The sequence below is a fragment of the Anser brachyrhynchus genome (genome assembly GCF_964034855.1).
Source record: "Anser brachyrhynchus genome assembly, chromosome: 8".
NCBI lineage: Eukaryota > Metazoa > Chordata > Aves > Anseriformes > Anatidae > Anser > Anser brachyrhynchus.
The window spans coordinates 10,572,769-10,596,729 of NC_137702.1; the positions used below are offsets into that span (position 1 = coordinate 10,572,769).

Genomic DNA, 23,961 nt, shown 5'->3' on the forward strand with positions numbered 1-23,961 from the left:
AGCTTATCTCTTGCCTTGCCCAGAAAGCAGTGACTTGAGAAATTGATCACAATACCATGTCATAGGCATTTGCAGGGGTATGTCTACTGTTTCCACTTCTGTTTTCGTGGATATTGGGCCTTAATATCTATCCACTGTAAAGCTGACGAGCTTTGTGAGATCAGGCATGATGTGATGTTGGGGATCTGATGTTGGCTGAGCTGTTCTTGCACAGTCCATTTGCCTCTGGGGCCCTTGCAGATGGCAGCAGCTGAGGGGTTGAGAGGAACAGCTGGGCTGGAGAACTCAGCAGGGGGACTGACCTGAGGGCTAATCCTGTCTTCCATTACAGAAACATTGGATGCCCTGGCGGTTGCCATGCAGCTGGAGGAGCAAGCCAGCAAGCAGATGAGAAAGCACAGGCCTTAGTAAATACAGCAATACCTGATTCACAAGCAGTCTTCTGTATCTCTTGCATGTTTGTCAGTGGTTTGAATAACTCCTATTTTAAATGCAGCAGTGTGCCTGCAGGTCTGGTGAGCCTGAGGGCAGCGAACATGGCAGCCTCTCTCTTCATGGCCTGGTATCAGGGGACTCTGCAGAGACCCTGCGAGAAACCATGCCTGCAAGGCTTGGGGAGGGGGGGCCTGAGTGTGTGCTAGGTATGTCTAACATCTGGTCCTTTGTTAGTGACAGTGGTCTCCTCTGATAGAACTAGATACACATGTATAACTTTCTGGTGTACATATACCTTTTGGTCCAGGTGTGTTTGAAACACTGCAAAACTTTTGCAAGTCTCTTCTAGGAAGAAAATGGACTATATGTAACTGTAAAAAATCAGTATTTTAAACTTGATAAATAAATGTTCCTGTATTTAATTAACTTCTATCTTATAAAATATTTCTTACTGATTTTTTTGCTAAAGTCTAACCGTTCCTAAAGACTGGTTAGTGTTGTGGAGAGAGGCTGATCTCTTGGAGGAAGCTTTTTTTTAAAGTCTTTACACTTGTAATGTTTGCATAAAAATCATTTAAAATAAATGTTTCTTAATCGAGATTCTGCTGGGTAGATCTTGCCTAGTGGGGGGGAGCCTCTAAACCAGTCTCCTGTACTTGAGCAAAGCCCAACAGGTTGTAGTGAGTGGCTCTGCCCTTTTGGTAGCAGGAAAATGGGAAGGGCCCTGTGCCTCCTTTGTACCTATGGAGTTTAGTTAGGCTTCAAAGGTAGCCCCAGGCTGTTATTTCATGTGTATCTTCCATATGGGAAATGGAGAATGTGCCACATAACATGTTCAGCAGCTTTCCAACAATGTGAGTAATTTGTGATAAATATTATTGTAAGGGGGGAGTGTTGCTGGAGAAGTGACTGACTCCAGCTTCGTACATACCTTCTGTGGACTGCTTCCTTGCCATGTCTTTGGGGATGTCCACTAGACTGGAGGCCAGTTCTTCAGCCTGGGCTGGATCCATTTTTGTGTACCAGGTCTCAGGACTGTCCTGGAAGAGGTCATGATGGTGTTATGACTTGTAGCACCTGGCCTCTGCCTGTATCATACTGTGTACTCCACCCCAGGAGCCAGACTCAGGAGGGACCTGGTTTGGAAGAGCTTGGGTCACCTCGTGCCTCATTCTGACACCAAGTTCCCACTGTTACAGTCCTAGCAGGAGTCTGAGAGAACAAGGAGTCAGAGCAGTTATGCAGCCTGAAGGTAAACACTTCTCAAAGGGGAGGCTTTTTTGGAATCTTATTCAAGACTGGATTTTTTGTGAGAAGTCCGGTCTCTACACTCGTGCAAAACAGTCTGAGCTCCAAGGGCCATTAAAGCCTGTAAGAAAGGCATGCTTACCATGAAGAGCTGGAAAAGTGTGTCCCCTACTGCCTTCTTCATGTGCTCTTCCACACAGGGAAACGTATGGACAAAATACTGCAACAGAACAGAGTTGGAAGTTATCTAGAGCTGTATCATCCACGCACCATGTTACATGACAGGTATTCCCTAAGCCCCCTTCTTTAGCAGCACTTTAGACAGCACTTGATGAACAAACCTAAGAGGGAACTTTTGGCCCCTACTCAAGCCTTATGTTGTTCCCCTCTGTTGTCCCCCAGTGCCATCTCACTGACAAGAGAAAGGAGGGTGTTTGCAGTGGAGTGGTTACAAGGGAATTCATCCTGCTGAGCTGTCTGTGCCTGCTCAGATGAACAGCAGTTTGTAACCCCCTTTTCACCATGAGTAGCCTGATTCTCAGTTGTCCCTCATTCAGCCCCTTCCTATCTACTGACACCATGGTCCTTCCTCTTCCCAGTCATCACCTGTGACTTACACAGACAGAGTTGTGCTGAGGTGGTTAAAGCTCTTTATGCAGCACCAGCAGAACAAAATATCCTGCTTGTAATTCTGTGCTAGTGTCTAGCTCTGGGCAAACTGCATTGTTTAGCTCATGAGCTCTGTGCTTTCTATTCCTGGCAAGCTGGTGGGTAGAGCAGATGTGTGAGGGCCAACACTGGCTTCTCAGCACCCTCTTTTCAGTGGTTGGCATATGGGACAGGAAGCACAGCTACTGCCTGAAGGAAGTGCCACTCCCAGCTTTGTGAATAAGCCTGTGTCTGCTGTGCTCAGAAAAAAAAAAAGCCTATAATGCAGGGAGCCTTTCTGTTCAAGTGCTCTGAGACTGTTACGCTGGCCTCCACCAGGTACCATCACACTCACCTTCAGGGAGATGCTGCCATGTCTCTGGCTGGGCACATGTTCCACGTTCCCCACAGCAACCATCAGGCCACGCACCGCTTTCAGCTGGATCAGCTCTTCAGCCACTTCTGCTGACTCCTTGGCTAAAATGCTGCAATAAGACAGGCCGTCAGCCCCTACCCTGTACAGGGGAAGGGGCACACAACAAATTGGGTCTGGCCCTCTTGGTGCGGACCTGGTGTGACCCCAGAGGAAAAATGACATGTTCCTGTTTCTACCTTGCCCTAGAGGCAATGATGGATGGGAGACAGGAAAACAAACAAGCAAATAAAGTAAAAATAAACATTTGGCTGTACATGGATTGTCAATTATCTAACATGTTCTCGCTGAGAACCAATTGTTTAATTATTCAGGCGCTTCCTAGTGTGTATTAAATTCTACCACATTTCCTGCATGACCATAAAGAACCCAGGGCTCAAAATGGAAATACCACCAGTGTTATTGCTTCTGTGAGCATGACCCTGGAAAACACTCCAGTGTCTCTCTGTACCCACTAAGCTCATCTGCCTTTGCTGGATTTTTTTTTCCCCCCCCATCATCTACTTTTGTAGAAAAAGTGTTCTTATAGCACTATCTTGTGGACACTGCAAGAAATTCATAGTGAGTGCATAAACTTTAGCATAAATGGCTGAATTTGAGGATTCTGCAGATTCTTCCACCGGGCAGCTGATGTTAAATAAGGTTTAATTACTTGTGGCTCCCAGCTACGTGGAGAATATGGTGGTCTTGATCAATACAGCACCCTTCAGCCCTGTGCTGTGGAAGGACACACACACATTGCATCCAGGCCCAGCCATAAAGGGGCCATTGTGACAGCACACAGGGCCGGAGCTGGAGAGATTCCACATCTCCCTATCAAAAAAAATAAAAATAAAAATAAAAAATAAAACCCACTCCAGTGTCAGTAGCAGGGAGGGTTTGTGCACTGCTGCCTTCAGGCAGCAGCTCTGCCCTGAACACGCTCATCTCCAAGCAGCCTAGAACAGGGCTTGGCTGAGCTGGGGTGTTCAGCCAGAGAGCAGTGCCAGAGGGGAAAGCTCCCTGGAGGAACGTGTCCCAGTCCATTCCTGTTCAAAGGAAGATGCTTCCCTAAAGTCTTTTTCATGCTCCTGTGGGGTTTGCTCCAAAGTTTCTTACCCGATGGCTTTTGCGGCAGCTGCCTGCTGAATGTACGCCAGCATCGGCTCCCTCGGGCACAGCGCGTTTGGGTCTGCAGGAGGAAAATTAATCAAGTGAGAACGATGCTTTGGAACAGTCCTGAGGTGTGAGAAAGCGGGGGGGGGGGGGGCGGTACCACGAAAAGAGGATTTCTCCTCAGGGCAGGCCTGTGGCTGCGTATCCTGCAGGGTGCACCCGCAGAGGCCACCGCAGCCCGCTCTGGGCCAGGCTGGAATTGCCACCAGCAGATCTCTGAAGGTCTGGGCAGCCCCAGCCGGGGGCACTGTTACCTGCGGTGCTCTCGCTGCGGGAGGCGAGCGCTGTCTGCCCGGGCGGCGTCAGCGCGGCCACCAGCGCCGCCAGCAGGGCCGGGCGGACACGGAGGGGCATCAGAGCCGGCAGCAGCTGCAGGGCTACAAGAAGGAAAGGTACCGTTAGCACCCCCTGGATCTTACGAAATACAAGATTTGTATTCATTCTATTTTTGACCAAATCAGGGCAGCTCTGCCGAAACAGAGCCTCAAAAAATTCCACGACACTCGTGCTTGTTCCTCTCCACGGAAATCTTTAGTAAAAGGCGAAAGATTTATACGATCTGAAGAGAAACCAGAGTATAACTTCCGCTCCCACCCGGCCCGGGCCCAGCGCCGCCCGCCGCCCCCTAGCTCACGGCGCCGCCCCCCCGCCCGCTCCGCGCCCCCCCGGCGCCGCTCCCCGCCCCTCCCCGCCCGTCCTCCCGCGCCCCGCAGGGCTCGGCACGGCGCCGGGAGCGGCCGCGGCGGAGGAAACGGGGCCGGGAGCCGCCGCGCTGCCGCGGGGCGCGCTGGGTATGCAAATGAGAAGGGACCTGAGGGGCGGGGCCTAAGGGCTCGGGCAGCGAGGAAGCGGGCGGGGCCTCCGGCGAGGGGCGGGGCTTGGGCCGGGCTGGGGGCGGGGCTTGGGAGCCCCTGGCGCGGAGGCGCCCCCAGCCCGCCCCCCTCCACCCTCTGTCGGTAACCGACCCGGGGCGGCTCCCCCAAAAACGGATCCTCAAAGCACTCCACGCCTCTCGTGCCTGTTCCTGCCTTTACTGGGTGCAGGGGGAAGGTGACCGCCGAGGGTAAGGAAAGGCCGAGGCTCTCCGCGCCTTCTCCACGTCTGATCAGCCAGTGTGACGCCCATCCTACAACAAGGGGCCTTTGGGGGGCTGCAGGCCTGTCGGCCTGACCTCGCTGCCAGGAAGGGCGCTGGGACAGCTCGTCTGGAGTGCAATCGTGCAATGTATGCGGGACCGGCGGGGGATCAGGCTCAGCCAGCATGGGGTCATGAAAGGCAAAGTCCTGCCTGACCAACCTCATCTCCTGTGACTGGGTGACCCGCCTGGGGGACTGGGGAAAGGCTGCTGGTGTGCTCTGCCGAGCCTTCTGCAAGGCCTTTGGCACGGTCTGCCACAGTGTGCTCCCGGAGCAGCTGGCAGCCCATGGCCTGGGCAGGTACAACTGTGCCGGGTTGACAACCGGCAGGGCGGCCGGGCCGAGAGTGTGGCAGTGAACGGAGTGAAACCAGCCGGCGGCCGGCCACCGGTGGCGTTCCCCGAGGGGGACCTCGGAGCCACCTCGCTGCTCTCTACAAGCGCCTGATAGGAAGCTGGGGGGCGGCCTCTGCCTGCAGATAATCACCAACAGGACCAGAAAGCACAGCCTCCAGCAGCACTAAACGACACCCACGTACCGCAGCTCTTGAAGCAATAACCCCCAAACCCATTCTGTTTTTGACCAAGTAAGGGCAGCTCTGCCGAAGCAGAGCCTCAAAAAATTCCACGACACTCGTGCTTGTTCCTCTCCACGGAAATCTTTAGTAAAAGGCGAAAGATTTATACGATCTGAAGAGAAACCAGAGTATAACTCCGAACCCCACCCGGCCCGGCCCCAGCGCCGCCCGCCGCCCCCCAGCTCACGGCGCCGCTCCCCCGCCCGCTCCGGACCCCTCCGGTCCCGCTCCCCCCATCCCCTCCCCGCCCCCCCGGCCCCGCTCCCGGCCGCGAGCGGCCCCGCGGGAGCTGCGGAAACGGGACCGGAGCGGGCGGCGCCGCGCGGTGCACCATGGGTATGCAAATGAGGCGTATGCTAATGAGGCGCGCGCGCGGGAAACTGCCCCGCTCAGATCCCCCGCGCCCCCCGGCCCCGCTGAGCCACCCCCGGCCGCCCGGGCCCGGTCCTACCTTGGTGCTGCACCTCCAGGTGCGCCGAGCCCAGCAGGGCCAGCAGGGGCTCCACCAGCGCGGGGGGCGCCTCTCCCACCAGCTCCTGCGGGGACAGGGGCAGGGTGAGGGGACAGCTCCGGGCTGTCACTCTGCGGGCACGGGGGTGGCTCCGTGCAGCCCCCTGATCCTGTCGGGAAATGGGGCTGAGCCCTGCCCTCTGACACAAAGCGTCCTTTGAGCACCCACAGGGGAACGGGGCCAGGGTCCCACAGCGGGTGCTGCAGAGGAAACCACGACATTGCATTCAGATGGCCTGCCGTACCCCACTGCGGGTATGGGGGTACCGAGCCAGCAGCCTCCGCTGATAGGAAGTGGAGGAAGTGTCAACTGGGGGAAGCCAGCACTGGGCAGCCGAGCACCAGCCCCTCTCCCAGCCACGGCCCTTCCCTGTGCCCACCCTTGGCCTGGGGCAGGGGGAGCGCCAGGGAAAGGTAACGCTGCCCGTCACCCCCTGCCACCCACCTGCATCGCCCCCAGCGTCTGCAGAGCCAGCTGCTGGGCTCGGGGGGAGGCGCACGGCAGCACCGCGATGAGGCCTTTGTAGACTTGGTTCTGGTACTTGGGATTGCCGCGGCCCAGGGAGTCCAGCAGAACCCGCGCTTCTTCTTGAGCCTCTGCTGAGGTGGAGGTGGCCAACAACTCGGCGAGGCATCGCACCCCTGTGCGGAGAAAGAGGGGCCAAATTATGTCTGGATGAGTCTGCAGGTCACGCTTCTCAGCAGTTTTGCTGACAGACCCCTCTCCCTAAAATACAGCATCATGTCCCACTCAAAGCGTGGCTTGAGGAACAGAAGCCAGGAAAAATGTTCTTTATTCTTATCAGGAGCCACGACACCAGCTGGAAAAGCGGTCAGCCAAGCTGTCAACTGGAGGAGATGGCCACAGCCCTTCTGCAGGCATTTACACAAGGAGCAAACCTGGCACGGAGATGCCAACAGTACTGCTAAGGGTCCCGCTGCTGCTCCTGCAGCTTCATCTCTCTGGGAGGAAGCTGCGACAGCAGGTATCACCCCGTAGTCACTGACAGCCTGAGGCATAATCCCAACTACAGAGCGATGAATGGCGTTTCGCTTCTAGCGTCCAGGAGAAAAAAAAAAAAGAGGAAAAAAATATTGTAAGGTTCTTTCAAAAGAACGAAACCCTCCCACCTCCAGAGGTAGGCAGACGCTGCAGGTAAGAATAGAAACTGTTTTGTGATTTTAACTGTAGCAGTTGCAACCGGCAGGACAGCAATATCACATCAAAAGAAATCACTGTAAAGAAAGCGAGCTCATTAAAACCAGAGAGGGGATGAAATGCAAGCACTCCACAATAGCCAGGACTCTGAACTCCCTCCAGCAAGACGAACGCCGCGGCAATCTGCCATCGGCAGGTGGGGGGGAAGGAGGGGCGCAGCGCTGCGAGCAGCCCTGGGGGCCAGAGGTCACGGAGAACATCCTCGCCTGAATTAGGAAAAAGCGCAGACGGACACAGCGCCTACCGTAGCTCTCACAAATGAGCTCCTTATACTTCCTGCCAGCGTTTGCGACGAGCTGGAGCAGCCTGACAGACTCCCTTTTGTCCTCTTCTTTCAGGTGGTTCAGCCCTAGCATTTCCAGGAGAACCATGACACCTCCGATCTCCAGAAATTCAATAAGGTATCTGCGCCTGCAGGGATGGGGGAACAAAGCCCAAAATGTCACCCGCCCTGGAGCCCATCTTCCTGAGCGAGCACTCTGTGGGAGTGCTGGGATCTGTCGCCTCCTGCCCCGTTGTAGCGGGGCCCTGGTGCCCAGATACCGAACACGAGGTGCCTGAGGCTCGGCTGGGACGGCTGTGGCAGGTGCCCGCCAGCAGCACGCTCTGCGGCGGGTCACCAGCTCCTGTTTTCTCCTGTGCTCATTTCAGATACCGAAAGGCAGGCACAGAAAGCCCCGTCACTGCACTCGGGCTCCCAGCACGTTCCTCCCACACCGTGCCAATGACCCAGTGGCTCTGGTGATGGGCAAGCAGTGGATTGGGTTTTGGGAACATTTGAAAATCCTACTTACAGTAAGCCACAGCCCTTGTTGGGGCCTGCCCTGCGTGAAATGCTTAAACAGCCCTTCCAAAAGCCTGCCCAGGACCTGTTATTTTCTTTCTCTCCTGAACCCTGCCACCCTCGCGTGCACCTCTCGTGCAGATACGTTCTATACTCACCCGCCTGCAGCAGATAGGAAGATGCCAACAGACTTGAGCAGCTTGTCAAGGCACGTGCTGTGCGTGTAGCTGTTCGATAAAGCTAAGGAGAGAATGACAGACCATCTTGGTGTCCCCCTGGCAACTCCGGCAATGTGGAGCTCTGAACCCGGGTACCCTCTTTGTTAGAGGGAGCATGGAGCTTCCTCTCAAAGGCGTGCAGAGGCAGCACACTCACCCCAACAGGAGAAAAAACACTAATTCTAGGTTCCTGAGAGTCAAACTACATGACTTTTCCCTCAGTTCCATCTTTAGATAGCTGTTTTTTTTTCCTCTGCAGCTAGATATGGATCTCTGTACTTATCCTTTGAACATTTTTTTGGTAGAGAACATCCCCTTCCTCTCCATCCCCCTACCACGTGCCACCTTCAGCTTTCCAAGGAAACAGATACGTCATCCTGAGCCACGCTGTTAGGCGAGCCAGAAACAAGCTGGCTCCCTGGGAGAATTCCAGCTCCAGCTCTGGTTCTGTCTTGCCGTTATTGCTTTTGATGAAGCTGTCCAGGATGCGGGTTCGAGCAACTTTGTGACCACTGTCCCATTCTTGCAGGAAAACCATAAGCTTCCTGACGGCCTCCTGCTCTTTGACAGAAGTCATGATCTCTTCTGCCTAGAGAAAAGTGAGAAGATAAAAAAAGGCCTTAAAGACAGAAGAAGTCTGTATTGAGGAATTACCACCAGAATCACATCTGAAATGTTCTCTGGCAAATATTAAATATTAATATAAAAGCACTTACTAGCCATTTATTGCATCTTTTTCCTTTACACTCATTTCATAGATAGCAAAACTGAGCTAAAAGGAGAGTTTCTGGTAAGCCTGAAGCTGCACAAGGAATCTGCAATAGACTTGAGATTATTTTCCAAGGGCAGCTGGCTTCACCACAGGAACTCTCTTCTCCGCTGTGTTAATAAAGCCATTTTGATGTTACTCATTCCCCCCACTTTGGTTTCGTGCTAGGTTCATGATATGAACGCTGCATCTCATATCTGACCTACCGGAGAGTAAATAGAGTGAAATGAGAGCACAAATAGGTATGGATTTATGGGGACTGACAGGGTCAAGGGGGCCGTAAATGCCTGTTAGCGCGCAGCAGTGCAGCCTGCTCTCACCCACAGGGTGCGGTGAGTCACTGGGGCTGGGCCCACATACATTCCAGGAGGAGGTTTGGCCTGGGCAGTGGCAAAATGGCTTGGGACCCTTTGGCATGGTGGAAAAATTGCTGTTATTTTTTTTTTCTTGTCTAATTTCTATGTGCACATTCTGAGTTTTCAGTGGCGCATCATTAAAAAATCTAAGAACTGAAATAGTAAGAACTATAGGCAAGAAGACAAAAGCTCCACAAACATCCCTTGTCTGCACCTCCTTCAATCCCATAACGCAACCTGTATTTTACCAAATTACTTTGCCACACTTTTACCTCAGTAGGATATCCCCCCATTCCAACTTGACAAACGGGAAGGTGCACTTCGTAGGGGGATGGAATACCAGAGGACTAGGCCCTCCCTTCATGCGTGTAGTCAAGAATTCCACTGACGTGTATGTGCTTGGCTTTCAGACACTGACTAATCTCAAGGAGCTTTACAGTTAGGAATAAGTATCTGTGTATATACACAGGTGCAGAAAGAGGGACAAAGTTGGTCTGCCACAGATAGCTGCACTGACACACGTGCACTTGAGGGCAAGAAAAAAACTCTCTCCTTATTTAATTGAGTTCTTGGGACTCCCCACCTAAGAAAAGCACTATTTCAGGTTTTATTTAAAGTACGGTTTAAGAGCAAAAAAGTTAAAATGACATAAAATCCCCGGGTTTCAGAATGAGAAGTTTCTTCCAATATAATACAAGTCACCGAGATTAACAATTAGCTGTCTGCAAAGTTCTTAAGCCTGTTCTTCAAGAATTTGGAGCAAAATACCAAATGAGCTCCAAAATATCCCCAGGACATATGCTCAAAATAATTTTCTATTGCTATTATCTGAACCCCGCTGAAAACAATGACCAAGAGGTGAAAAGTATCTCAGTGACGGAAAACAAACAAACAAAGACTTCAAAAAGTTGGCTAAGACACAACGATTGAGAATTAAGATGAGATGAAATTTCATTTGGGAATTAACGGTCTGTGCTCTGTAAAGAGCCTGTGTCCTTGGCAGGGCGTTTTCAGGATCTCCTTTGCAGGGAAGCAGGTTTAAAATAAATCCATTTTCCCAAAATAGTTGTGATTGAAAGTGTTATTAGCCATAACAAATGTTAGTGCTGACAGGAGAATGGCCTGTTAGGGGCCTCTGGTGAAACAGTCAAGTGAAAGTCATATTTCACATTATTGCGAGCATTTTCCCGTGATTTACAGAATATTTGTGAAACATTACTTGCAAGGCATATGATTGATATTGAGAGAACAGCTAGTATGTAGGGGGAATCTGTATTTCACTGAGACTGTTTGCATGAAATTTACAGTCCCATAAAGTGCTCCTCTGTCCTCAACAGAGATCTTGTTAAAAGAACTTTACAGTCTGAAACATCCTAAAATTGATTCTAAATTAATGTTTCCATATTTATGTTTGAGATGCTGGTGGTGTAATGCTGCCCTATTTTTATTTTAAAGCTACAGTGGCTTCCACTATTCAGAAATACCAGCACCAGCTTTAAGACATGAGGATTTTATTGATACAAAGAGCTTGCCCATGAATCAACGGCAAAGAAAAATGAGCTTGAAAAAATGATCACGAGACTTCTGAGGATACAGCGGTATCACTCCCTAGCTGCTACAACGACAGCATCTGCTGACGTAGTGCTCTTTAAGTTGACATTGCAAAGCACCCTGAAAACGTACCTGAGTATTTTTATTATCGCCATTTTACGTATGGGAACATACAGATACATACAGGGAGGTTAAATGACTTGCCTGAGTTGTTTGTCAGTGCTAAAAACAACACATAACTCCTCTTTGCTAGCTCCAAACGCTGCCCCCACCACTGCTGGGCTGCCTCCCCAGCCCACGGGACCTAACGATCACACCAGAGCTGGGGTCGGGGCAGTTCCTTTTTCCTGCCAAGAATAAACGTGAGTGATTTAGGGGCCGCGGGGCAGTTGGGTGCCAAACCAGGCCACAAGGCAGGCTGGCGCTGCCAGGCGCGAGGCGCAGCCTTGGACCCGCGGGCAGGACAGCGGCGTGGTGATGTGGAGCTACCTTTGGATCCCTGCACCGCCAGGACCCACGGGCCCCGGGCAAAACCCGAAGCCTGCTTCCCAGGCGGGTCCTCCCCTCGCCTGGGCACCCTGCCCGTCCCCACGGCCCCTCCGCTCTCCCCAGTGCCCCCAGTGCCTTCTACCCCCCCCGTCCCCCCTCTGACAGCCGTGCTCACCCCCTCACCCCCCCCCCTCACCCCTGCCCAGCCCTCACCCCCCTAGGCCGCAGCCCCTCGCCCCTCACCCTTCCCCCCTCACCCTGCCCTTCCCCCCAAGCCCCCACCCTCCGCCCCCCCAAGCCCCAACCCCCCACCCCGGGGCCCTCCCCCACCCCCTGCGCTCCACCCCGGCCCCCCTCTGCCCCCCGGCCCCTCACACCCCGCCGGGCCCCGGCCCGACCCCCGCAGCGCCCCGCCGCCCCCGGCCCCTCCGACCCCGGCCCTGAGGGGGCGCCCCCCTCACCTCAGGATGATTGACACCTCACCGCAGCCAATCGCGATCCGCCTCCCCCCCAGCCTCGGCCCAATAGGCGGTCAGCTTTCCCTCCAGGTGGGCGGGGCGCCCGGCTGACGGCGGTTGCTAAGGCCGCGTTGCTAAGGAAATGGGAGGCGGGGCGGGAGAAGGAGAATGAGGCGGGGCGGGCGCGCTCCCTCCCTATTGGCTACGGGAGGAGCGGGGAGGGCGGGGCTTCCGGTGGGGAGAGCGGAAGCGGCGGGAGGCGGGGAGGTGGCGGGCGGAGATGGGGGCGCGCGGGCTGGAGGCGGCCGTGGTGGAGCTGGCGCCGCGGGCGGCCTGCGGTGGGCACCGGGGACCGGTGTTGGGCAGGGGACCAGGACTGGGACCCGGACCCGGTGAAGGGCAGGGAACCGGGGACTGGGACCCGGAGGGGGGCAGGGGACCAGGACCAGAGACCGAGACCTGATGGGGGGCAGGGGACTGGGACTGGGGACCGGTGGGGGGCAATGGACTGGGGACCAGGACCAGGATGCAGGACTCAGGACCCGAGGGTGCTGGGCCTGGGGTGGGACCTCAAGGGCAGGAGGGACCCTCAGGGGGTGAGGGGCCTGGGGCTGGGGGCAACCAGTGATAAGGGGTCTGGGGGGTCCGTGCTGTGCCGGTGACCGGTGCAGGACTACCTGTGAATCCCGTGGTGTGTTTCAGGGAGCGGCGCGGAGGCCGGCCGTCAGCCCGTGGTGATCCTCCTGGGCTGGGCGGGCTGCCAGGACAGGTACCTGGCCAAGTACAGCGCGATCTACAGCCAGAGGGTGAGCAGCTTGCCTCCTTGTCCCTGTCCGCATCCTGGGGAAACCGCCGCTTTTTGGCCCCTTGGGAAAACGGCTCTAAAACCTCCCTGTCTGGGAGTCGTCGGGAGCTGGGGGTGGGTTCTGGTTGTCACTGGAATCTCCCCGCATCCAGGAGCCGAGGCAGCGTTATCTGACAGCTGCTGCTGTCACCTTTGTGCACGCGACAGATAAAAACACTTCTCGGAGCAACTTTCTGCTGTTCTGTGAACCGTTGGGCTGGCCTTCAAAGAGGGTGTTAAAGCTGGGAGATTATGCATGAAGGACATGAGCTGCATTAGCCGTTTTAGGGGAAAAACAGCACGTTTACTGCTAGCTGATAGGGCACAGCAAAGACTCAGCAAGGCCGGGCTGAGGAGTGACAGAGCGTATCAGCACCTGTCATCTCACCAGCTCTTCCTGTCTGTAAAATTAATTCATATAAATGTTACAACTCAAGTTTGTTATATCCTGTCTGTGAAGCAGGTGCCCTGTGATAGCAGTACCTGCCCATCAGCAGCTCCTTGTCTTTCAGCTAGAGAGGTTTGTCCAAATGCCAGTTCCCTAAGTTATGGGCTCCTCCTTACTAATGCTGTATTTTACCCAAATGACCTCAGCTTCTGGTATTGGGACCCAGTAAAACATTAGACTTTTTTTTTCTTTGTCAGCATACAAGAATCTTTTTTTTTTATCTGAATCTGTTGCAGCTATAGATGGCGAAGTTTGTACGTTAACGAGTGTATTGTTAATGTGTAATCCGGCGTAAGAGTCACGAATTGGCTTGTTCTGGCAAAGAATTAATCGTTAAGCAATTACTGTAACTAAAAGATGCGGGTGATCAGGTGAGGAGCACGTTATGTGGCAGCGCGCCAGCTCCTGTGGAAGTCCTCCCCTGTCAGAAAGGTGTTGGTAGTGGGAAAGGACAGAAGAGCTTTCCTTAGCTCCCTAGCGAGGAAGTGGCTGCGACCACGGAAAGAAAGTATAGAGAACTTTGATTAAAGGACTCGATATCCTCTCTTCTGCTTAGTTTGCTGCTGAGGGAGCTCTGGGAGGAAGGGCTGTCTTGGTGCTTTTACCTTGTGTTTGTCAGAGCGTAGTGTCAATGTGTTTGGGTGACAGGAGATCTAAAGCGTTTATAAATGCTCCATAGAGGAGCTCCTCTGAGATTCTGTTTCCTGATCTGCACCTAAATGTAAGGTCTTAACTGTAAAGGCAGACTGCTCGGGAGATCTGAGTCTCCTCTGAAGCAATGCTTTTCATTTGCACAGCTGGGGTTTCAGAAAGGCTTATGAAAATCATGTCAGTGTTGATCACGGTGGAGTCTTAAAAGACAGCTGCAAATGAGTACTGCCCAAGAAAAGGAAGAAGTTCCACTTCCTTCCTACGTTCGTTTCGGTGTCATGAACTAGATGTGTATCAGAGCAGGCCGTTCTTGCCAAAATGGCTGATGCTGCAAGGCTTGTGAGTCGGGGAGAGGGCCTGTTTCCTCTTCCTGGGTGAGGGCTGACGCTCCTAAGTGTGGGTGGTCACATCCCCAGGGGCTGTACCAGTTAGCACGGGATTTGAAAGGATGGGGAACGTCATCAAATCCAGGCCTGCTGCTGTTGCAGAAACCCTTTCATTAGTCTTTGTACTGCTATGATTTATGTAATCCTATTCATACAATCACAGAATATCCTGAGTTGGAAGGGACCCACAAGGATTATCAGGCCCAGCTCCTTTCATATTGGTGACTTGCGAATAACACTAACGAGTTTCTCCTGGCCCTGTGGTTTCTGTTGGAGATCTAGCTGAAATTTTCATGTTTCGCTGTACTGCTGCTTGCCTGCTCTATAATTTACAGCCCAGCCCAAACGTGTTGGGTGGTCTCTTTTTGTTCTGCTTAGGGGTGCACCGTCATCCGCTACACGGCTCCGTGGAGGATGGTATTCTTCTCCGAGAGCTTTGGCATCCGATCCCTCCGGACCCCAGCCAGGAGACTCCTGGAGCTGCTCTTTGACCACAGCATCGACAACAGGCCGGTGCTGTTCCACGTCTTCAGCAACGGCGGTGTCATGCTGTACCGCTACATCCTTGAGGCGCTGCACACTCAGCAGCCCTTTAAGAACCTCAGAGTCCTGGGCACCATTTTTGACAGCGCCCCCGGCAGAAGAAACTTGAGAGGGAGCCTTCGTGCCTTGGCGACTGTCCTGGTATCCATGAACGTGCTGCTCAAGTATTTCCTCGTCTTTGCTTTTGCTGCCGCAGCCGTCGTGCTGCGGATCCTGCTGTACCCCCTGACCCGATTCATCCACGAGAGCCATTACGACGCCCTGCTGAAGGCGCCCTCGCAGTGGCCTGAGCTGTACCTCTATTCCCAGGCCGATGCAATCATCAGTGCCTGCGACGTGAAGCGCATGGCTGACGCCCGGCAGCGGCTCGGTGTCTCCGTGAGAGCTGTGGACTTCTCAGATTCGGCTCACGTCAGCCATATGCGGGCGTATCCCACCTACTACAGCAATCTCTGTGTGACTTTCCTCTCTGACTGTGTCGCGGGCTCACCTCGTTAGTGCGGTGACCTCCTACGTTTGCCTCTGCTTTGCTCAAATTATACGGGAAATGCCACCCCCTCTCCCTTTATGTCTTTGAGGAGAGGAAAGTGTAGAGATTTCTTAGGCACTTTTTTTTTTTTTGGCTCCTGCTGCAAAGCTGAAAGCCTCCAGTCTGTCTTTGAGCCAGCCATCTCACAGCAAAAAGTTGATCTGGAGTAATTTAAAGAACTGAAAGTGAAATTCTAGCATGGTGTGGTAGCTGAGGTGTCACAGACCAGAATTTCACGTGGAGTGTTACTTGTTTCTTCCTGTCTCGTGGTGTTCTCTGCCTTCCATGTGTCCTTGTCCCAGATGTCCAATGTACATATTCTGTTTTCTTGTACTGATACAGCAATACAGCTCTTCAATGTCTTTGTTGTTTTCCTCTGTGTTGTGTCTTTTATCTTGCAGCTGCAAGATTTCCCTCTTCTGTCAGCATTGCTTGGTTCTGTTAAAGGGCTGAGAGGGCAGCCAGAGCTCTGATTCCCTTGCCCTGGAGTGGAGCTCAGATGTTTGTGTTAACTTTCTGTGTTCTTCAACCAAAAATTCTGTTAACCGTTTTTTTTTGGGTACGTGTTGTCTTGTTTCTCCTCTTTCTTGTCTATTGTGTGTTCTCCCTAGTAATTCTTGTTTTCTTGGAGAAGTGCTCATTTATTATTGCGTTTCTTTGAGCAGCCAAGATTGTGCATCTAGAAATGCCGGGGAACTGGCACAGCTGTAACCCAGAAGACCTCAGAAATGGTAAGGTGGAACTGCAGAGAAAAATGAAACTGTCTTTTGGAGCTGTGATTTATACTGCGTGTTTCTTAAATCACTTCCATCGAGCTAACCCACAAATGACCATGAAATTCAATGTTTTCCCCCATAACGTTCTCTTCGGATGATCAGTCTTTGCTGTCTGTGCAGCGTGTACTGGTAATACAAGAAATGAATTCCCTCCACCTAGTGAAAAGGCAGCTCACTGCACTGCACTTCAGCCATGCTTGAGTTTTGTTGCTCATTCAGGGGAGAAGGGGGGATAAAGGCAGAGAATAGCTTGCTAATAACATGTTTACCTCATGTCACAGCTCTGCAAGCTAATTACAGATGCGGTGGACAGGATTAACCAGCTTTAAATCCTTAGTCAAAAATTGGCAGGGCAGGCCCTGGAGGGCTCTGGTATGGCCTGTTTGAACAAGGGTCTGCCCTTGCGAGGCAGGAATGTGAAAAGCACAAGGATTTCTACAGAGGATTTCTGCTGAAGACGTTCTCTGCCTGTGGGCTGGTGTGCCTGCTGTGCTTGACTCACCCACCTTTGGGTGCCGTCACCTGCAATTAGCAAGCACTTGCTGCTCTGAATTGAAACACAGGCAGGGAGAGAGCTCTTGAGAAGCACCAGAATGGTTTGGAAGTTTGGAGGAAGAACCGTAACACCTCATGGAAATAGCTGTGGTCAGTGGCTGGAACAGCTGTTTTTAGCAGGCCAGTGTGGCAATGCTTATTTAAAGTGTAGAGTAACCTCATGTCAGGTGTGGTCTGGAGTGTACAGGATATGTGAGAATTAAATGAGAAAGGGCTGATAGCCTGGCAAGTCTTCACTTTTTTTAAGTGAAAACTGGCTGCAAGCACAGGAGCCTTGCTGCTTGGGGCTACCCTGTGGTAAGACAGCCTCCAGCATGCTGTTTCTCTTGGAGGAAAAAAAAATAGTTTCTGGGGTTTGGGCCTGTAAAATCCAGATGTGGTCCCCTATCCCAGAAAGTCCATCAGAGATCTGGCTTTTTTAAAGTAGTTTGTGCTGTCAGTGCCGAGCTGTGATCTGTTTTCCTGCCTTCCTGGGGAGCTGGGCTGTGCTTCACCTTCCTTCCAAGCATCCAGCCTGTTTGTGGGACTGAGAGATTGTAGGGAGCAGAGGTGGTAAAGGCTATTTAACTAGTGGTTGCCCTCATGCTGGTTTCTGCGAGTCTAGTATTTACAGAACAGTTAAACACTTCATAATATACGCCTCTGAATTAATGCAGTGGTGCTGGGCTGGGAACCTGCTGCTTCTGTTTATCGCTGTGGGTGCTGAGCGGAGATGTTCCAGAAATGGGTTTTATTTCGATGAAAAACCTGTAGTGGCTGAGGTGGTGGCTGGGGGAGCCCCAGCAGGTGGCAGCAGCTCCCCTCGGTCCTCTGAGCAGGGGGACTGGGGCTGGTTTTTCTGCCAGCTGTCAGGAGGAGAAAGGGAAAAAAGCTCGCTGAGGTCTGGGGGTGCCGGGGGAGGCTCTGCCCTGGGCCCCCCCCGGGGAAGCACAAAAGCTGGGGGGAGCTGGGCACTGAGGAGGATGCACGGAAACGAGGGCGTAGGGAAGCGTGCGGGGAAGTTTTATGCCCTGATAGGATTAAAATAAGCTGGGACAGCAGTGGTGTGGCTCAGCCCAGCACCTCCTGTGTGCCCGAGAGCATCTCCCGTGACGAGTCCCAGGCCAGGAAAGGGAAACCAGCGAGAACAAAACTCAGCACCAGGCACAGAGGCCGGGCATTAACACACAGCACCACGCTCGCCCTGAGGCTGTCTGCCCCTCCGAGCCGTGCTAGGTCACATTTTTCAGCTTTAACTGAAGGTTAGCCCTGGATGCATGGCTGCAGGCCCGGCTTTCGGCCTTGCCAGGGTCTGTCTGCAGGCTGGGCTGCCGCTTCCCCTCTGTCACCCAGAGAGGGCCGTGCTTTTATCAAAACCGGGGGGGGGTCTTGGGGGGCTGTTAGGAGCAACACAGTGCCGGGTTGGGCTGTGGCAGTGACCAGATGATGGTGGCGCTGTCCCCCCTGCACCCCCCATCCCCTTCCCATGAACTTGGGCCCTTCCCCTCCTCTCCACAGCCACAGCTGGGCATGGGGGGGGGGGGGGCGTACACAGCTCCCTTTGGTCACCCTCCCCAAACCCACCAGGGCTCGGGCAGCCCCTGCCCTCCCCGGGTGATGAATGAGCTGACAATAGGGTATTGATAAGGAATTAACCTTGAGCCCTTCTCGCTTCGGTGTCAATAGAGCAGGAGCCAAGTACACACGTTTGATCGGAAATCTGCGCTCGGCCCCCGCTGCCTCTGCGCCCATCGATGTGGGGGGGGAGCCGTGACGGTGCCCCCAGCCCCGGGGAGGACACAGGGGGCTGCGAAGCCCCCCCCAGCCCTGGCCACGGCCCCCCCCCCCCCATGGGGGTGCCCGGGGCCCCTCCTGGCTCCTGCTGCGCCCCAGCCCCATGCTGCGGGGGGGGAGCCAGGCACCGAGGCCCCCAAAAGGGCCTGGGCCAGTCCTGCCCTGGCCGCCACTCGGAGCAGTTTGTTTAATTAAGTGTTTTGCCTAATGGGATTGCCTCATTTCCATAACAAACTGGCGGGCTGTCATTAGGTGGGCTCCCTCATTCATTACTGTTAATTAGATATGGATCCCCCAGAAGGCGGCGCGGGGTGATGAACGAGGCCCCTGACACACGCTATTACACATTAGCATTTTCTCAATACACCCGATACATCACGGCCCTCCGCTTCCTAAAGATATTTTAAATAAAATATTAGCGGCCCGCTGCGGGGTGGGCGCTGGGGAGGGGGCGAGGTGTGGGGGGGTTCCTGCCCCTCACCCTGCCCTCAGGCCTCTTTTGGGTGCGGAGAGCGGCCAAACCCCCCCCCCCGCTGCCCCAGCAGATGGGGAGCGGGGGCTGTCGGCCTGGGGACCTCCGCTGTAACCCCCCCTCCCTGCTCAGCACCCCGTGCCAGGGGACTAAGCCATGGGTTGGGGGTTGGGACCCCCCCCTCCCCCCCGTTGACCCCCGTCTGTGAAATGTTTGTACACCAAAAGCATCGGCGCCAGCCCCGCGATGAGGGTGGGGGGCGGCCTCCCCCCCCGTCATCCCGCTCTCCCTGCTGTCAGGGTAACCCTACACGGCGCCGGTGGTCCCTAATGCAGGACGTATAGATCTGTTGGGGCTGGGCGCCTCCAGCCCGTCCCACCCCCCCTTTAGCCGGGGAGGGGGCGGCCAAATAATGCACAGCTGCCGACACTTCATTATGGGGGGACCCCCCTGGGCTGTGCCCTTCGCCCTGCACCCCCGGCCCTGTGTGGGGGACAAGCTGGGGGCCCGGCCATGGTGGGGCACTGCTGGGCGATGCCGGGGTCCCGAAAGAGTTTGGGGGGTGGGGGTTCACCCTGACATCCCCTTGCGTCCATCCCTCGGGTCCTGCACCCCAAAAAGGGTCAGGGCACGCCTTTGGGGCTTCCCTCCCGTGCAGGGCTGTCACCGGCACGCCCCGGGGTTCTCCGGTCCCACTCGCCTGCGAAGGGAAAGACAAGAGAGCATGGCGGGCGCGCCCGAGAAGATTTATACTTGTTTAATTAATGTCAAATGTAGTTTACAAACGGGAGTGACAAGTACCTCTTTGTATAATATACACCGACACACAATCATCGACACACCGGAATAGCGCTTTGTGCAACTGGGATTCTTTGGGCAAAGATAGGTAACTCCAATCTTCTTTTTTTTTTTCTTTTCTTTTTTTTTTTCTTTTTTAAATGGTTTAAACTCGTTACAGAAGAGGGGAAGCGGCAGGTGCCGGATACAAAACGAGACGTCTCCCCCCATCCTTCCCCCCTCAGCCCCCCCCTTGAAAACAGGGGATGGCTTTACAATAAAAAAACAAAACAACATAAAAAAAAAGAAAAAAAAAGAAAAAAGAACCAAAACGAAGAAACAATGACTAGTTACACATGGTTTTACACATAGGTACACAGAGCACGCGGCTGGTCCACAACATCCACCAGAAACCCTGCCTCCAAAGGGCCAGGTGGGGGCCCTGCCCTCTCCCCCCCAGCCCCTTAGGACACCCCAAATTCATTCCCGAGACCCGGGCACCGCAGCCCAGCACCATTTTTCTCCACTCTCTGCATGCCTGCCCGTCCCTGGGGGCTGACCGGCAGCGTCAGCCCCGCACCGCAGCCCCTTCCGAGCCCTTGGCACCCCAGGGAAGGCAGGGCCCCCTCCCACCACGGCTCAGCTTCCCCCGGGCCCCAAAGGGCCCCCCCAGCAGCTGCCCCGTGTCAGAGGCTGCCACGCAGCTGAGCACACGGAGACCCAGGAAGCGTTGTTTTTTTGCCAAGATTCTTCTAAAATAACAGCTCCTTCCGTTCGCTTGGGTTTGGGGGGGATGCAGTGGGATCCTCCCGAGGTCACTTAGGAGACACATCGAGGAAAACGGCTGCTCTATATAAAAAAAGCATCAAGCTCATGGCATGGAGTGGTGGTGGGACCTCCGGGACATGCCCCAGCCATGCCCTCTGCTCCAGCCCCCGGCACCCAGCGGTGCGGGGATCCCAGCTCCAGCTCCCCAGCCGCTGTCGGTGCCGGCTGATGCCTCGCACCAGGGCATCCAGCAAAGAGCACGCACTGCGGTTGCCAGACCGCCTTGAAACGCCCCTTGCCCTGCCTCGTCGTGCTGCCAGCACGGGAGCTGCCGGGACACCCTGCGGGATCAGGGGGAGATGAATGTCCCTATCTCCCTGTCCTCGTGTTTCGGGGAGCCCAGCGGACCCCGCAGTGAGCTGGGGCAGGGCTGCGCTCAGTGGGGCTGGGAGCACTCCGCACTGCGGGCACGCGTTCGCCTTGGGAAGCGGATTGGCATCTTGTTTCTTGGGTCCTGAAAACCAAAAATAAACAACAGAACAGGCCAGATGGCAGCTTTGGTTAAGGCTGAGGATGTGGGTGACAGGGACAAGCATCACTGCGTGGAAGAAGCCGGGGCTGCGGGGAACCTCCGGCAGCATCTCTGCTCGCTGCCGTCCTCTCGCTCTGCGGGCGAGCCCTGGGCCTTGGGGTGCCCGTGGGGACGAGGAGCCCGGGCTGGCTTGGCTCTGCGCCCCAGCCCCAAACCTTCTCTGCTCTTCTGCAGGAGGCAGGCTCACGGGGAGCCCCGCGGCAGCGTGCCCGCGGTCCTGCCTTGTGGCACCCGCAGCGAGCGGAGCAGCTCCGGCGTCCTCGGCCGGAGGGGAGGAAAGCAAAGCAAAGCCGAGCCGGTGGCCCTGGAGGAGAGAAAAGGGGTTAAGCCGGAGCCTCGGGCAGGGACTCGTGGCCGAGAGGAAGGGCAGTGCCCCGCCAGGCTGCCCCACTCTGCTTGCCCCTTCCCCGCCCGGGGAAGGAGAAGGGGGCCGAGTCGCATCCCCCCGGCCTGCCCTGGCCCCCGGCGAGGAGTTAAAAGCCGTGTCGTTCCGGGGATAATGATTCTATTATAAATAGCCCCATTAGCTACAACTAATGACAAAAATCCACCTCCTCTACTCCCCATAAGTTCTGTAAGTTATGGGCAATGCTACAGCCATTACTAAAAGCTGTTAACTTCATATCTGAATGAGGAAATATACACCACAGAACATTAAACCATTTATATTATATATATGTATATATATACTTTTTTTAAACTAATGACTTTAATGCCAAAACTTTGCTGAACCAAGAAAAATATGGGTTTAATGTTCTCTGCTCATTTTTTTTTCTTCTTTAAAAAAAATACAACCCAAAAAAAAAAGAAAGGGAAACTTATTAGTATGTAATGTTTGAGTCTATCCCATTTATACACAACATTGTAAACATATATAATCTATATTACATGTGCTTCATTTCTGCCTGGGTGTGGTTTTTTCTTTAAACCTTTTTTTTTTTTTATCACTAGAACACCACAAAAAAAAACCCAAAACAAAACAGAACCAAACCAAAAACCAAACCAAAACAAACGAACAAAAAAAAAAACAACCAAAAACTGAACAAAGAACACAAGTTACAGGTTATTTAACATCTTTCTGTCAAGGGTCCCTTCCCCAGCCTCCTGGGGTCAGAGTGGTCACAACACAGTCCAAAGGAGGGCTCACGAGCCATCCGCGATGCAAAGCCAGCTCCAGGGAACGGGTGGGTGGGGAATACTGGTTTTAAAAAAGGGGGCTTCACAACAAAGGGTTTGGTTTCGCCCGCTGCAGATGCTGAAGGAGACCTCCACACGCGGGACCTGGGAGCCGAGGCTCCCCGCTGCTCCTGTGTCCTCAAGTCCATGTCTGGAGTCTCTGTGTTTTTTTTTTTTTTGTTTGTTTCGTTACATTTTAAAACGTCTTTTTTTTTTTTTGTTGCCGTCGTTCTTCTCCCCCTTGGTGTGATGAGCTGAGCCGAGTAGCTGGGTCCCGCCCTCCCACTGGGTCCTTCATAAGTAGATGCGCCGAAGGTCTCCAGGAGACGTGATGGTGTTGCACTGGGGACAGAGCTTCTTGGCACCCTGCAACCAGCAGACGAGACAGTGTGAGAGCGCGATACGCCGCGGAGGACAACACACAAGCACCCTACCCTCAGCCTGGGACGCTGGTGAGAGCAGGGACAGCAGGGCCACCCCCGGCCAGACACAGCACAGTTTTCAGGAGACGGAAGCAGTCCCAGTGAGGTCGCATTGCCCATCTCAGGGAGCGCCTCTGCCGTCCTGAGAAAGCCCCGGGGCTGCTGGCGTGAAGGAAAGCCGAGTCTGTCCTGCCCAGGTGAACGGGAACCAGCAAACGCTGCGGTGATGGGAGGCTGCCACGAGCACTACACGGAGTAAAACAGCGGCGGGTGTGCCATCTGTCACCCAGCCTGACAGCAAGAGGGTGTTAACAAGCCTCGGGATTGGGGTCAGCCCAAGCCGGTCATCGTTAGATTGGCAGATGTGGCAGGCGGTTGACGGGAAAAGCGACAGAAAGATGTCTCTGCTGCGAGGCAGCCTCCCATCTGCAGCGCCAGCAGCGCAGGAAATTGGGGTGCCCTGGCTTCCAGCACCGACCGCAGCCCCAGCACGGCCTCGTGCTGCACGGGGCTGAGCACAGCCCCTGCCAGAGCACCCCGGGTCCCTCCAGCAGCTCAGACCCCAAACCGTGACAAGTGAGGTGACAGGGGAGCAACGCGCCATACGAGAGCCTGCCAGCTCGCACGGGGCTTGCAGGCAGGCGCGAAGCTGTTTGGTTCAGCGATGCTGGGCATCTCCCTCCTCGGTGCTTGTTCCAATATCTTGCAGGACACGGACCAAGTGGCAGGGCAGGACCACAACCTGTCACACTGCTTCCGCACTGCCACCAGCAGCTTGGGGACTGCCTGACCCGAAGAGCTGGTGCTTACAAAGGGATCCTTCAGAAAGGGTCCCCTCTGCCCTGTGACAACGCCTGCACAGGGAGGACACGGGCTTTTTCCCCTGGAAGCGCCCTGGGCTAAGGGGAATCCAGAGAAAAGAGTCCCAGGACAATTTACACACGTGTGAGTAATTGACAGGGATGCAGCTCCAAAGAGGTGCCAGTCGTGTTTGCTCTGCAGCCTGGTAGCACCAAAAAGCCCCCACAGACCAGCCGAACCAAACATTGCTGGAGATGGCTGGCTGCAGGTGGGTGGGGAGGAGTACCGACCTCCCTTGCATTCGTTTTTGCTAAAAGCAAACCTCAGGTGCTGCCATCTCCCTGCCCTGCATCTTGTACCCCATTCCAGGATTTGGAGGTGGGCCGAAAGAGCTGCAGGCTGACGTGCCATCCTTTTGCCTGGGGTAACCTCCCTGGCACGGGTGAAGCAGCCCAACATCGG

The 23,961-nt window shown here is 54.4% G+C and overlaps 4 protein-coding genes and 1 long non-coding RNA gene across 18 annotated transcripts in view; 3 read left to right on the plus strand and 2 right to left on the minus strand.

Moving 5' to 3' along the window:
* KIF2C (kinesin family member 2C) overlaps positions 1 to 1,035 on the plus strand; it is a 19,215-nt gene extending 18,180 nt beyond the window's left edge. For both annotated transcript variants that reach the window (XM_080603394.1, XM_080603395.1), the window contains one exon: positions 332 to 1,035. In XM_080603394.1, the coding sequence (XP_080459520.1) occupies positions 332 to 408 (77 nt within the window). In that variant the 3' untranslated portion in view covers positions 409 to 1,035. The remainder of the gene's footprint in view (positions 1 to 331) is intronic.
* Positions 1 to 12,803, minus strand: part of ARMH1 (armadillo like helical domain containing 1) — a 15,672-nt gene extending 2,869 nt beyond the window's left edge. The window contains exons 1-13 of one of the 6 annotated variants that reach the window (XM_080603407.1): positions 12,664 to 12,803; positions 11,990 to 12,120; positions 11,240 to 11,386; positions 8,735 to 8,948; positions 8,304 to 8,372; positions 7,606 to 7,772; positions 6,588 to 6,784; positions 6,084 to 6,168; positions 4,174 to 4,296; positions 3,863 to 3,935; positions 2,687 to 2,816; positions 1,826 to 1,903; positions 1,367 to 1,475 (exon numbers count right to left, since the gene is read on the minus strand). In XM_080603407.1, the coding sequence (XP_080459533.1) occupies positions 1,367 to 1,475; positions 1,826 to 1,903; positions 2,687 to 2,816; positions 3,863 to 3,935; positions 4,174 to 4,296; positions 6,084 to 6,168; positions 6,588 to 6,784; positions 7,606 to 7,772; positions 8,304 to 8,372; positions 8,735 to 8,940 (1,237 nt within the window). In that variant the 5' untranslated portion in view covers positions 8,941 to 8,948; positions 11,240 to 11,386; positions 11,990 to 12,120; positions 12,664 to 12,803. Of the gene's footprint in view, positions 1 to 1,366; positions 1,572 to 1,825; positions 1,904 to 2,686; positions 2,817 to 3,862; positions 3,936 to 4,173; positions 4,297 to 6,083; positions 6,169 to 6,587; positions 6,785 to 7,605; positions 7,773 to 8,303; positions 8,373 to 8,734; positions 8,953 to 11,239; positions 11,700 to 11,989; positions 12,122 to 12,663 lie in introns of those variants that run through there. The other 5 variants (XM_080603406.1, XM_080603408.1, XM_080603409.1 and 2 more) reach the window with 5 other exon arrangements.
* LOC308199357 lies at positions 6,742 to 11,157 on the plus strand. Its single transcript, XR_013954587.1, has 3 exons — positions 6,742 to 7,298; positions 7,700 to 7,762; positions 8,893 to 11,157. It is a non-coding gene; the product is annotated as an uncharacterized lncRNA (long non-coding RNA).
* On the plus strand, positions 12,196 to 22,138 carry TMEM53 (transmembrane protein 53). Its single transcript, XM_080603414.1, has 3 exons — positions 12,196 to 12,324; positions 12,689 to 12,792; positions 14,694 to 22,138. The coding sequence occupies exons 1-3, from the start codon at positions 12,267 to 12,269 to the stop codon at positions 15,354 to 15,356; spliced, it is 825 nt and encodes a 274-aa protein (XP_080459540.1). The 5' UTR covers positions 12,196 to 12,266; the 3' UTR covers positions 15,357 to 22,138.
* Positions 19,706 to 23,961, minus strand: part of RNF220 (ring finger protein 220) — a 196,305-nt gene continuing 192,049 nt past the window's right edge. For all 8 annotated transcript variants that reach the window (XM_080603398.1, XM_080603399.1, XM_080603403.1 and 5 more), the window contains one exon: positions 19,706 to 22,642. In XM_080603398.1, coding sequence (XP_080459524.1) covers positions 22,571 to 22,642 — 72 coding nt within the window. In that variant the 3' untranslated portion in view covers positions 19,706 to 22,570. The remainder of the gene's footprint in view (positions 22,643 to 23,961) is intronic.

Excerpts from the sequence above, each read along its gene's own strand:
- TMEM53 (XM_080603414.1), top strand. The coding sequence starts at position 12,267 with ATGGGGGCGCGCGGGCTGGAGGCGGCCGTGGTGGAGCTGGCGCCGCGG. Across the intron at positions 12,325-12,688 it reads GGCGCCGCGGGCGGCCTGCG|GGAGCGGCGCGGAGGCCGGC; the intron begins GTGGGCACCGGG and ends GGTGTGTTTCAG. Across the intron at positions 12,793-14,693 it reads GCGCGATCTACAGCCAGAGG|GGGTGCACCGTCATCCGCTA; the intron begins GTGAGCAGCTTG and ends TGTTCTGCTTAG.